The sequence below is a fragment of the Drosophila virilis genome, chromosome 2 (assembly GCF_030788295.1).
Source record: "Drosophila virilis strain 15010-1051.87 chromosome 2, Dvir_AGI_RSII-ME, whole genome shotgun sequence".
Taxonomy (NCBI): Eukaryota; Metazoa; Arthropoda; class Insecta; order Diptera; family Drosophilidae; genus Drosophila; species Drosophila virilis.
In genome coordinates, this window is record NC_091544.1 from 10,647,518 (window position 1) to 10,660,707 (window position 13,190).

At 40.4% G+C, this 13,190-nt stretch overlaps 2 protein-coding genes across 3 annotated transcripts in view; one reads left to right on the forward strand and one right to left on the reverse strand.

Annotated features, from left to right (window-relative positions):
- Positions 1-8: 8 nt before the first annotated feature.
- Positions 9-1,356, forward strand: Loxl1 (Lysyl oxidase-like 1). Its single transcript, XM_002054188.4, has 2 exons — positions 9-980; positions 1,044-1,356. The coding sequence occupies exons 1-2, from the start codon at positions 128-130 to the stop codon at positions 1,274-1,276; spliced, it is 1,086 nt and encodes a 361-aa protein (XP_002054224.1). The 5' UTR covers positions 9-127; the 3' UTR covers positions 1,277-1,356.
- Positions 1,357-1,762: 406 nt separating this feature from the next.
- The window catches only part of Gprk2 (G protein-coupled receptor kinase 2), a 65,130-nt gene continuing 53,702 nt past the window's right edge, over positions 1,763-13,190 (reverse strand). For both annotated transcript variants that reach the window (XM_070207096.1, XM_002054187.4), the window contains 10 exons: positions 12,304-12,399; positions 12,096-12,216; positions 11,448-12,023; positions 11,275-11,380; positions 11,003-11,192; positions 4,471-4,719; positions 4,249-4,406; positions 3,965-4,174; positions 3,639-3,902; positions 1,763-3,570 (listed from right to left, as the gene is read on the reverse strand). In XM_070207096.1, the coding sequence (XP_070063197.1) occupies positions 3,478-3,570; positions 3,639-3,902; positions 3,965-4,174; positions 4,249-4,406; positions 4,471-4,719; positions 11,003-11,192; positions 11,275-11,380; positions 11,448-12,023; positions 12,096-12,216; positions 12,304-12,399 (2,063 nt within the window). In that variant the 3' untranslated portion in view covers positions 1,763-3,477. The remainder of the gene's footprint in view (positions 3,571-3,638; positions 3,903-3,964; positions 4,175-4,248; positions 4,407-4,470; positions 4,720-11,002; positions 11,193-11,274; positions 11,381-11,447; positions 12,024-12,095; positions 12,217-12,303; positions 12,400-13,190) is intronic.

Consider the following 13,190-nt stretch of genomic DNA (forward strand, 5'->3'; position numbering starts at 1 on the left):
CTCCAGAGTTTATCCACATGTTTTTTGTTCAATTATTATTTGTTTTCATCGTTTTCGTTATTGTTTGCCCATGCTTTAAAGCTGAGGGACGGTCGCGAGAACCCCAATAGACCTAGAGCAGGAGAGAATGGAGTTACATACGCGATCTCTGGCTGTGCCGCTGCTGCTGCTGCTCAGCTTGAGTCTATGCAGCTGCCAGTTGAATGTGAGCAACAATTTTCGTAATATGAAGGTGCGCCTGGCCAGTACAAATACTACTGCTACTGCGAACCAGCCGCTGCGTGAGGGCCGTGTGGAGGTGAGCTTTGACAATGGCGTTACGTGGGGTACCATTTGCAGCACAAAGTGGACAAAGCGCGAGGGAAATGTTGTGTGTCAGCAGCTGGGTCTGGGCTATGCCTCCATGGCCATGCCCAGCACAAAGCACGGTAACAGCAGAACACATCCCTGGGGCATGGTGGGCACTCTTTGTCGCGGCACCGAGCTCAAACTATCGGAATGCCATCGGGAGTCGACATATCCCACTGTATGCCATGCCACCAATCGTAATGTGAGTACAGTGGCCTGTGTGAGTAAATCACCGGATCTGGAGCTTGGTCTGGTGGACATTGAAGTAAGCGCATACTTGGCAAATGTGCCCATGACAGAGCTGACCTGCGCCATGGAGGAAAATTGTGTGTCGAAGGATGCGTATGTTGTACGAAGAACAAATCCCAGAGGTATCCGCAAGTTGCTGCGCTTCTCGGTCAAGGCCTCCAATGTGGGCAATGCCGACGTTAGTCCCTATGCCAACTACAAGGACTGGGAATGGCATCAGTGTCATATGCACTACCACAGCATGAACGTCTTCGCCACATTCGACGTGTACAATCAGCGCTACCAAAAGGTGGCCCAGGGTCACAAGGCCTCCTTCTGTCTGATGGACTCCCAGTGCAATTTGGGCATACGCAGGAAATACACCTGTGGCAATACCACCCAAGGTAAGTTCACTCTTGTTTATCACAGTCATGTCCTGTCCATCCTTAATGCTGACCCATTGATAGGTATCAGCGCTGGCTGCGCGGATGTGTATAGTCATGTGCTAGATTGCCAGTGGGTAGATGTTACCACTGTGCCCGTTAATAATAGGTATATACTGCGTGTAGCCCTAAATCCCGAGTATATGCTTGGCGAGAGGTCTTTCGAAAACAATGGTGCCGAGTGCGATCTTTATTATACGGGCGAAGTAATAAGCACAAGGGTCACCAATTGTAAACGAAAGCCGTTATTGATTTAGTTACAATTTTATAAAAAATATTTGATTGGGAATTGGGATATGGAACATAAAGTCAATAATAAATCAATGTATTCATATTATTTTATGTATGCTGATTGTTCTCGTGAAGCTAGCAAATTTATTTAAATTTACAAGTTTTTGTAAATATTAAAAAATCAGTTTTCATTCTTTGAGCAAGGCTAGAAACCTATGCACGGGCGGGTAATACTCGCTAGTTATGAGTATTACCATTGTCAGCCTTTCAATCAATTTACAAAAGATAGTTGTCGAATTATCTTTTGTTGAACTAATGAATAAAATGACGGTTCCCAATTGTTGTAGTTAAATACGTTTATTGTTGTTTTGTGTTTGTTGAATGTTTGTTTTATTTTTGTTTTGCATTTAATTGCTCTTACACAGTAGTTTCTATGTTTGTATATCTGGTATTTATTATGATCTATAAATATGCCTTTAATTACTATAGATAAATATTTAGGCGCTTGCTTTGTTTCTTTTGTGCTAAAATTCAATTATGCGTTTTTTCGAGCTTGTGGCGTTTATTTTATTTATTTTTACTTTTATTTTTTTTTTTTTGTTCTTTTTGTGGTTTTTGTTTTGTGCTGATAGCTGTGCTTTTTATTGAAATATGTATGTAACTTGCTTGCTGCTGGCTGCCATTGTATACCCTACAATAAGCTAGTTGTGCCAAAAAAATCAATTGAATTGTAACTAAATGTTGCGCGTGGCGTTCGCAATTGCAGTCGCATTCGCATTGCATGAATGATTTGCATTTAATGAGTAAGATAATAAATTCTCAAATTATTTGTGTGTTTTTATATTTGTTTTTGTTGCTAATTACAAAAATGCCTACACTACACATTTATACACGGAACTCTTAAACACTAGCCGACGTCTCAATTAGAAATTAGCTGGCATCATTTGCAGTATGTCAATGTATATACATACATACATATGTTAGTATGTATGCAAAATGATTGCATGACAAAACAATAAAAAAATATCAGTAATCACGTTCTCAAAACCTTAATGAACAAATTGCAGTCAGCTTAAACTTAGGCAACAGAATAGATTGAAGAGCATTGAAAAGCGTAGGAAAATTGTGCGGCAATTGAGAAAAAAATTTACATTTATATTCATGTGTAAACATTTACATAGATTTTTTTTATAGATTTATATATGCCATATATATGTAGTTGTATGTACGTTTGTATGTGTTAAGTATTTCATTAAAAATGCATTAAAGTTTTTCGAGTATTTATGTCATTTGCTTAACGGCCTTTAAAATGCTAACTAAAAACACTTGACGCATAAGCCCTTCGCCCGTCCAATCGTCCGATCCTCCGCCCGACGCTGCTCCCCCCACATTAGCAAAAACACGTTGAGCACAAAAACTACTTTACAAATATTACATTCTTTGCTCTGGCATCGCCCCGAGATTGCCATCTACATATATAGAAATGTGTAAGAGTGTGTATATGTATGTATGTATGTATTATTAATTAAAAGTAGTTGCTGTATACATATTTAAATAGCATACAATTGTATGTATTTTAAGTAACATTACTTTAGGTGCTATGACAAACTGACGGCCAATTTGGATTGCGGCTTTTAATTATTATTATTGTTATTATTATAATTATTATTTTGTTATTGTTTTACCTTTCGTTTAGTATTCGCTCTCTAGCTTTCGAATTACCATATTAACCTACTCGTATAATACCTAAGTACGGTATGGTATATGGTGTATGGTGTATGGTGTATGGTATGCTACAATCATTAAAGTGTCCACTTAACGTGCGTTGCTCTCAGTGTATTCATGTTGTGTTCGTGTAAGTCTTTTCTTTTTTGAATCATTTATAAATATAATTGTGTATTTATATGTAGTTTAGAGAAATGTGCTTGCATTTTTTTCTTCAATTCAGTGTTTCCATTAGAAAATTAATGTAAAAAATACATTCATATATATATATATACATATATATATATATAGAGAATTTTAAAAATGCTTCTCGCCCTCGTCGTCCTTGTTGTTGTTGTTGTTGTTCGTGTATTGCAATGAGTTTCAGTTGTGCTGCGCTTTGTACGCTTCGCCCCAAACTGCTGGGGCTGGGGTTAGGATTGGATGCTAACTGTGTGCGTATGGGTTACAGTTTGTGCTATGTGGGTACGTTAGGCGTTTGGGCTTTAGCTTTTGTATGCTATCAGCTCTCGACCGTTGTGGATGACACGCTGTGACAAGTGGTAAGCAGGTGCTCAGGAATGGGTATGGGCTGTGTGCGAGCCGGCTGCTTCTTCTGCAAACAAAAACACAACAAAGAGAATTGTCAGCTTTGATAAAGTGAATAGGTGATTTAACTTATACCTTGCGCCTGAACGGAAAACAGCCCGCCTTATCCGGTTCCGGTACGGCATTTATCAACAAATCGGGCGTGGGGCATTCGTCGGGACCAAAAACGTTCAGTTCGCGAAAGCATTCGGTTTCCATCATTTCATTTTGCCATGAAATGGATACAGAGCCCGTATTGAATTTCGTATAAAAATTCGTATCGGATTCGTCGATATTGACACCCTTCACAGTTGAGAACTGTTCAATATCGAGCACATCTTTGGCGTAAACGGCATGCGGCTGTTGGCGAGGAATTAATTGTTAGCGGGCGAGTTATTGATTCAGTTTTAGGTATTGCTTACGTCTGGCTCAAAGGGCGGCTTCAGCATGCCCGCCTCTAAGCGTCGCCAGTTTAGCTGTGTGGAGTGGAAAAACGGATGCGCCATCACATCCTGGGCGCCGAGACGCCCATTGCGGCAGCCCAAGCGTTGCTTTATCGATTTAGCTAACAGCTGTTGGCACATTGATTTGGCTTCATCATTAAACTTGCTCGAATACTTCTCGGCATCCTCCTGCGATTAATAGAATAGAATACTTACAATTAAAGTAAACAGATTTGCTTTGCTTTTTACAACTGTAAACGCACCTTGACACGCCTGTCCACCTCCTCGCGTTTGACCTTCTCCTTGCGCATGCGAAACGGCGCCTGACCCTCGATCATTTCGTACAGCAGGCAGCCAAAGCTGAACCAATCAGGCGAGAAAGCGTACTTCTCATTGTCTATAACTTCCGGCGCCATGTAGCCTAGCAGGTGTATAGATTTGTAAGATTTGTTTGGTTTTTGTTTCGTAAGCCAATTGCTACTCACCCACTGTGCCGACTCGTCCTCGCACCATTTCTCCCTCGGGTATCTCCACAGCCAGGCCCAGATCGGAGATTCGGACGTGCCCATGGTCATCCAGCAGTATGTTCTCCGGCTTGCAATCTCTGTAGACAATGCCCTGCTTGTGTAGATGCATCAGTCCACAGGCCACCTCGGCAGCATAGAAACGAGCACGTTCCAGCTCAAAGCCCGGTTCGCCGCCCATATTGTAAATGTGAAATTTCAAATCGCCACCTGCAAAATGAATATTAAATATAATGAAATACATTCGAGTAGCGCTAACAAAGCTTTTAATTGAAAGACGAGCAGCGCCTGTGGGTAAATTAAATAAGCTACTGAATGTCAGCATCATTTGATAATGGGATGTCTATTGATCAATGAACCAAATGTATGTTGGAATTTAATTAAAAGGACCAATAACATTAACGAGCACTGCACGTTTATTGACATTCGTCCACATTCACAATTCATTTGTTATAACTGTAATGAATGTATGTAGGGATGACCATTTGATGGCCTTCACAAGCACTTGAGTTCTTTATGTTCATATTATTTTATTTAGAGAAATTGGTGAACAAGCGTAAACTTATGATTATTGTACATTTTCCGACATGTATTTCAAAGACAACGAGCAACAGCGAACACATCTTTTCATTGACCCTTCTAGCTTACAACTGAGCTTCTCCTTCTTGTATTTTTATCGATAAATCTATCGTTGATTAAATATCCATAGCAGGGTTGCATATGATAAGTGATTTTATATTACCAAATGAGTATAATGCCAACATTATACTCGCCTGTTTAATTTAACTGATTGTAAGTTCGACCACTCCTAGTTCTGTTTCCAACTCCTACACTCGGCCATCCTGACTCTTCATTCGACCCGAATGACGACTCTTCTGTTAAATTAGCATTTGGCTCCCATTTTTTCATGTATTCTGCTACAGTTGTAGTTTTCCCTGGACCTTCGTGGTCGCCTACCTTTTCTACGTCATATCTACCATGGTTTTGAATCTTTACTATTTTATATGGACCAAAGAATTTAGGTTTCAATTTTAAACCAGTACCATACTGTGTTCTCTTAATGGCTACAAGTTCGTTTATTTTATAATTGGACTCTTTTTTGCGATGTTTATTAAAAGATTTTCGGTTTTCCTGCTGTATTTTTGCTATATTTTGCCGCGCTTCTTTACGAACTTCTTCTCTTTCGTTACTTAGCTCCTCTATAGCAGCTTCTTCTAATAGTTCTTGCAAGTCCGATATTCTTTTAAGTTTCATCTCCACACCAGTCAACAATCTAAACGGTGAAACTTTAGTGCTTCTTGGCGGCGTACTGTTGATTGTTTGTTGAACGATATCAATATGCTTATACCAGCTACAAGGATTTTCACGACATAGTTTAGACAACATTGGTATTACGATTTTGTGTATACGTTCTACCTGGCCGTTTCCTCTTGGAACTCCTGTAGCTATCGTAAGATGCTGTATACCTTCTGTTTCACAGTACTCCTTGAACAGGTTTGAAACGAAAGCTGCACCCCTATCTGATATTATGCGCTTAGGATTTCCAAACACTGCTGCCTGCCGTCTTAGTCGATCTACAACTCCTTCTGCGGTGGTATTTTTTGTTGGATAGAGCCAAACAAATTTTGAAAACGCATCGACTATCACTAGAATATAGTTATAGTTTTTACTTGTCTGTTCTATTGGACCGACATGATCCACATGGTACGTGCCTAAGGGCTTGTCTTCTTTGTCAATTGGTGCCAAAAACCCTTCTTTCTTGCCTGATTTGCTCTCAGATATTATGCATTCTACGCAACTTTTTACAATTTTTGGCACTTTTGACGATAGCTGCGGAATATAGAATGTCTTCTCGATTGCTTCTTGAGTTCGTTTCGCTGAGAAATGCCCTTGCTTGTGTGCAATTCTTATGATTTCGTCTTCCATCAGCGATGGTACTACTATAAGTTCCTTGATGGGATCCTTGTATAAAATACCATGCCTAACATAAAAATCTTCGTATGTGCTACAATCCAAAACAGTTAGCACCGCTCGGACCCAATCATCTCTCGCTTGTGCTTGCTGCAATCTGTGCTGCAGTGAGTCTTCAAGCATAAGACAGGATACGCGGCTTAAAGCATCAACATGCCTCATTTTGCTGCCATTTCGATGCTCAATACTGTAGTCAAAATCTTGAAGGAAGAGTGCCCAACGCGAGACTCTCAATGGAATATCTCCACGTTTTTTCATGGTCAAAGCGAAAGCGTTACAGTCGGTCACAATCTTAAATTTTATGCCAAGTAAGTAAACGCGCCACTTTTTCAAGGCCTCGACTATAGCCAGCACCTCAAGCTCATAAGAATGATACTTCTCTTCTGAGGGTTTTGTTTTCCGACTTAAATATTGAATTGGATGCAACAATTGATCGTCCGAGTCTTTTTGCAAGAGTACACCACCATAACCATTCATTGAGGCGTCCGTATGCACTTCAGTCTTGGCTTTCGGATTATATAATCGCAATACTGGAGTACTAACTAATGCTGATTTTAATTGCCTGAATGCGACTAGTTGTTCTTCATCAACTTTAAATTGCACGTCTTTCCGTAACAAATCGGAGAGCGGTTTGGCTATCAGCGCATAGTCTTCTACAAAGCGCCTAAAGTACGATGTTAATCCGAGAAAACGCTGCAAACTCTTTCGGTCATGCGGTATAGGAAAATTTTGAACTGCCTGGGTTTTTCTTGCAGATGGTCTTATTGTGCCTCCCTGTATAACGTACCCTAAAAAGTCAACTTCCTTCATGAGAAACTGGCACTTGCTCCACTTAATACGCAAGTTAAACTCTGCTGCTCTGTCCAGTACGCGCTTTAACTTTTGGATACCTTCATCTATATCCTTGGAGGGAATTATAAGATCATCCATATAAGTTACGACTGTACCATCCTGTACCAGATCTACAAGAATTGCATGAATGAATCTGGAAAATACAGCTGGGGAGTTCGATATTCCAAAAGGGACGAACAGGAATTCATATTGCCCTGCACTTGTTACAAATGATGTAAATTTTCTCGAATTTGGCTCAATTGGAACATGAAAAAATCCGTTTGCGAGATCAAGTGTAGTAAACACACTTTGGCCCTGCAATCTCTCAATCACATCGTCTATTAAGGGCATTGGAAAATTGTCCCTCGCGATCTTTTCGTTTAAACGCCTGTAGTCACAGCACAATCTTTTGGTACCATCTTTTTTCGGAACGAGGACAACAGGAGATGCATACTCCGATGTACTTGGCTGTATGATCTTTTCTTCTAGCCAAGTTTTGATTTGCGAATCGACAATAGACTTGTCCGCATGTGATATGCGCCTTGGGCGTTCGAAAACTGGACGCTCATCATTTAACAAAATTTTCATTTCAATTGGACATTTCTTCTTCATTTCAGGTGAATAGTTTTTAATCATTGCTTGAACTGCGTCTGCAACAGGTTTTTCTAAGTGATGTAGATCGATCTCAGCCTCCTGATTTTCTGCAAAAAAACATACATCTTTGAATTCTTGTAAAAGCTCTATGTCTGGCTTCTTATTTTCGACAGTATCTTCTGTTATTGTTGATGTCTTGTCAATTACTCTCTCGTTTGCATTGTCCTTCACTTTGGGTCGAAATTCTACGAAATTTTCCGATACTATTAAGTCCGCTTGCTTCAATACGCTGTTTCCTATTACAGCTGAGTATTGGATGTCGTCTCTGCTCGTAACATGAAAGGTTATATCCAGTAAGATACCATCAACTTCGACTTGAGTGACAAAGCTTCCCAGTGTATTTAGCTCACTATTACAGATACCAACAAGACACTGTTTTTCATTATTCAGTTCAACTTTTCCTAGCTCTTTAAGGATATCATCGCGTATCAGACAGAGGTCACAGCCTGTATCGATTAATGCAGAGAAGCATATGTTCTTACAAGACAACTCCTTAAAAATGCATTTTCCACTACTGTTGGCCTTGTTTATCATCGTGTTCGCATTTTGGCCTTCTTTCTTCTCCACTGCACGCGATCCTGAACAGTTAGCTGCCTTATGCCCTGGTTGAGCACACTTGTAACATTTTATTGGCTGTCTACATTCTCTGGCTAGATGTGATGGATCGCCGCATTTGAAACATTTCTTAATTCGTTCTTTATTCAAGTCAGGTTTCTTTTCTTCGGTATCGTTATGCATCCTACCCGTATTAGACGCTTGAGGGCGACTACTACGGATTTTCTCATATACCTTGATTTGTTCTTTTAGTTGCTGCAGAGTCTTGGCCTGATACAGATTACTTTTGTTACTCCTCGAGTCAGGTATTCCCTCAATAAAATATTCTATCAGGCTTGAGTCATCCAGGTTAAGAGGTCCGCCAATTTCCATAAGGCTATACAGATATTCTATATAATCTTCACCTTGACGCTTACGCCTATTCCGCAACATGCGGTGGACGTCTATTGATGAGACTACCGTCCCAAATTCTTCCAATAGCGCTTGCTTTAAAGATATCCAATCTGAAATTCCATGCTGACTGCGCACGAATAATTTTGCTGCACCTTTTAGTAATTGCTTTGAGTAAATAAATTTCTGAAGGTCGTTCCACTGCACTGCCAAAGCGTTATCTTCAAATTCATGAATCCATTTTTCAACAGCTGGTTGATTTGACCCATTGAATTGCGAGAGTGAATCTTCAATGTCGCGTAATGTAAACGTTGTTCGGACTATCTGCATTGGTGAGCTTTGACGGGTATGAGCCGACCCAGCATCGTCATACTCAGATTCATTATCGTCAACCTGCAACCCATAATATTCTAAAAGTCGGTCTTGCAAAGTTTGCTTTCTACCTGTTGTTACCAAACTAAGTGCCGATAACTTTTCTTTTAATTCGTTAACTCTTAACGCCAAAATTTCGTCTCTGTTCATTTTGTTATCGTCGTTGCTCGCTTTTCACAATGCTTAAAATTGAATCTTACAAATAAACAATTCAATGTACTTAACTTAATGGTATAAGTAATTAAACTCTTATGAATCAAATTTTAGTTTTTTTTTTTTTCAGCAACTTTAGAAATTATTAAATTATTATATTCGTCTGTCTTAACTTATACTTTCACTTTGTGTTTGCTTACACTTAATTTCTTCTTTGTTATAATTTGATTCTTTGAAAATTTTTTACTGATTTAACACTCTTTACTCAACAACTAGTTAATTATTTTCATATAATGACGAAATAACATACTCTGTTGTTGATCTGTAACTTGATACACCCTGTGATCATCGTTGTCGTGTTGAAGCACGTTCCAGTCACACGCTCTTTTATTGAAAGATTCCGCGCTCTTCGCTCTTCGCCTCTTTGATCTGCAACTTCTTATTTCATCACGAAGTGAAAATTTTGCGCTATCCAGCCTTTGCTACGCAGAATTTAAAACATCGCCTTCTCGCTTGCGCTTATCGACCACTGTCACGCAATACACGACTGTTTGTCTCGCTCTTACTAGAGCTCTCTAGGCATACTTCGCCGCTGTCGCCATTAATCCTAGACGATTCTTGACTTTTTCCATTTTTTCCAGGGCATACGAATTTTAATGAATTTTCATGCACCCGCTTCGTTTTATGCTCCGATTAATAGTCTTGCATACGTTTGTACTCGTTAATCAATTTACGAATTTCACAATTTCTGTCTATCCCACTTCTGACACCAAATTTGTAGGGATGACCATTTGATGGCCTTCACAAGCACTTGAGTTCTTTATGTTCATATTATTTTATTTAGAGAAATTGGTGAACAAGCGTAAACTTATGATTATTGTACATTTTCCGACATGTATTTCAAAGACAACGAGCAACAGCGAACACATCTTTTCATTGACCCTTCTAGCTTACAACTGAGCTTCTCCTTCTTGTATTTTTATCGATAAATCTATCGTTGATTAAATATCCATAGCAGGGTTGCATATGATAAGTGATTTTATATTACCAAATGAGTATAATGCCAACATTATACTCGCCTGTTTAATTTAACTGATTGTAAGTTCGACCACTCCTAGTTCTGTTTCCAACTCCTACATGTATGCAAATGAAAACTGATATCTGCTTGTTAGACGTAATGATTACCAGACAACAAATGCGAGCATGTGTGTGCGTGTACGTATGTGTGTTTGTGTGTGTGTGTGTGTGTGTGAGTGTGTCTGTCTGTCTGTCCTTGGCTGTAGACCCAATTAGAGTGCCAGTGAATTAAAAGTCATGGCAGCAAACATCAACGGGTTGCACTGCCAGCACATGGCCTGCAATCGGAACTTTCCATTGTCTACTAAGCTTGGAGTGGCCGGTGGGCTGGCATGCCTGGGACGTTATCTACTGAACCAAAAGGGCATATGTCCCAAGTGAATTCTATGCACGGCCTTTCAATCGAACGTGCCATTGTTTTCTTTTTTTTTTTTTTATGCGCTCCAAATCCGAGTTTACTATAGGGCTACACTAACTGGATAATACGTACCATTCATTATGGTCAAGACCAGGCAGAGTGCATCCTTTGTCTCGTATGCGTACGCTAGATTGACAACGAATGGCGAGTTGATTTTTTGCAGTATTTGCTTCTCAATGAGCACCATTGATTCCCCCTTGCGTTTTTTAATGCGCTTTTTCTCCAGCTTTTTGCACGCGTACATTTTGCCCGTAGCGCGCACCTGCAAGTGGCAACAAAAAAAAAAAAAAGACGAGGCATTAATGGACACGTGTGTGCACGCTGTTATCCAATTGCCCACTTACCTGACAGGCGCAGACCTCACCGAATCCGCCCTTGCCCAGCACTCGGTACATGCGAAAGGTTTTATATGTGATTGGCTGCGCCTCCAGCCACTTCCACTGCAGGTAGCTGTAAGGGAATTTGGGGATTAAGCAATTGCAATGATTGGTATTAATGGAAGGCCTGCGGCACGCACCGATGGAAGTACATGGAGTTCTCGAACTCGCGAAATGGTTCGCCAGCCAGGAACGCCTTCACGGCCTTCACACAATGGGCAAATATATCCTTGCCGCCGCTATTCAGCTTGCTGCGAACTTGTGCAATGAGATCATCGTTGAGCACATCTAGGACCAGTTCATCAGATGGCGAACCCGAACCGGTGCCAGATACACCGCCGCCCCCCTTATCCGCATCCTGACTGTCCTCACATTCAACGCCCTCGTCGCCATCGTTCTCCGCATCGCCATCACCACCGTTTATCGCCCGCGCCGCATCCTCGCCATTATGATTGTGGATGTCGTGCTGCAGCGTCTTATGGTTCGTGTTGTTAATGTTGTTGCAGTTGTTGGCGGTGGTATTGTTGCAATGTTCAGTCTCAGCTGTTTCAGTTGGATTGGCATTGCTGCTGTTCAGCAGCAGCTCGTCCCGTGTCTCCTGATCCAGGCCTTCGCCGCCTCCGTTGCGCAGCTCCAGCTGCGGCTCAATGTCCAAAAAACGCCGCCCAATGTCGTGCCCAATGAATATGCGATTCACTATGTACTCGATCTCATATCTGTGAATGTCGAACAAATTCAACCTTATAATAAGCCACCTCCGATGTCCTCTACCACTGCTGTTGACTTACTTGACCACCTGTTCCAAAAAGCTAATATAGCGAAAGTAAACGGGCCGCTTGTTCTCACAGAACTGTCGAAAGAGCTCACGACCAATGGGCTGTTGATCTATCACGTAGCCATAGCTTATGTCTGCATGGGTTATCGATTAGCAAAATGCGACAATCAGTACAAAAATTCTTATCATTCTGCTTCCCTTGCTTCTATTTTGTTACTCACCTAATTTGTCCTTCAGGTGGATGCACTGCGATATGTGTGGAAATTGTAATATTTTGCGCCATTTTTTACTCTTTCCTTTGTTGCTGTCCGAACCACCTGAAACACAAAGTAAAATATACATTATTTTTTAAATTGTCAAACCGTTGTGTGCTAAGAATGTTAAACTTTGATTTTTGCATAGTCTAAGCTCTCACAACCCAATCGAGTTTTGTCTATAATAGGTTTTCCGAAATTAATTTAAGCTGTTGTAAGATGAACTATACTTAATAGAGGCAAACCAAATTCTTGGAATCATTTTGAATATTCAGCTTTTATTTTTGTTTTTTCTTTCAATTTATATAACCCTGCGACACTTAATCTATTAAATGTTCAATTATTTACCTAACACTTAAACTATATTTAGAACACTTTCCAGACCAGCTGCTTCTCATGAAAAGACTTACACTGACTCAATATAATATTTATTGGAAAGGTAACTTAAAACGTAACTTGTTATTATGCCTTCAGGCCAATGGCTAGCAGCAGTTCAATGAACGCCTCAAGCTAAAATTACATATTTGAAACCAAATCAAGAGCAGAAATAGGAAATTGATCAATTTATGCGTATATTGATAGCGTATGATTAAGTTACGAAATCGAGGATGCAGCCCACAAACGCCCCAGTTGCATTTGTGGTGAAGGAATAAACTGAAATTTTACTTTGCCATTTGGCATATTACAGTGTCTGCTGCTGAACTCGTGACACTTGAGGTGCCGTCAGGTGTCTGGGGTTAAACGAACATTTTGCAGTGCTGGATTCCTGTGGGGATTGGCAGTTAGGGTTGGGTTAGAGAATTGCAACAGCTGTCCGCCTTGGCAGGTTTAACGACGTTGCTTGCATACCGTTT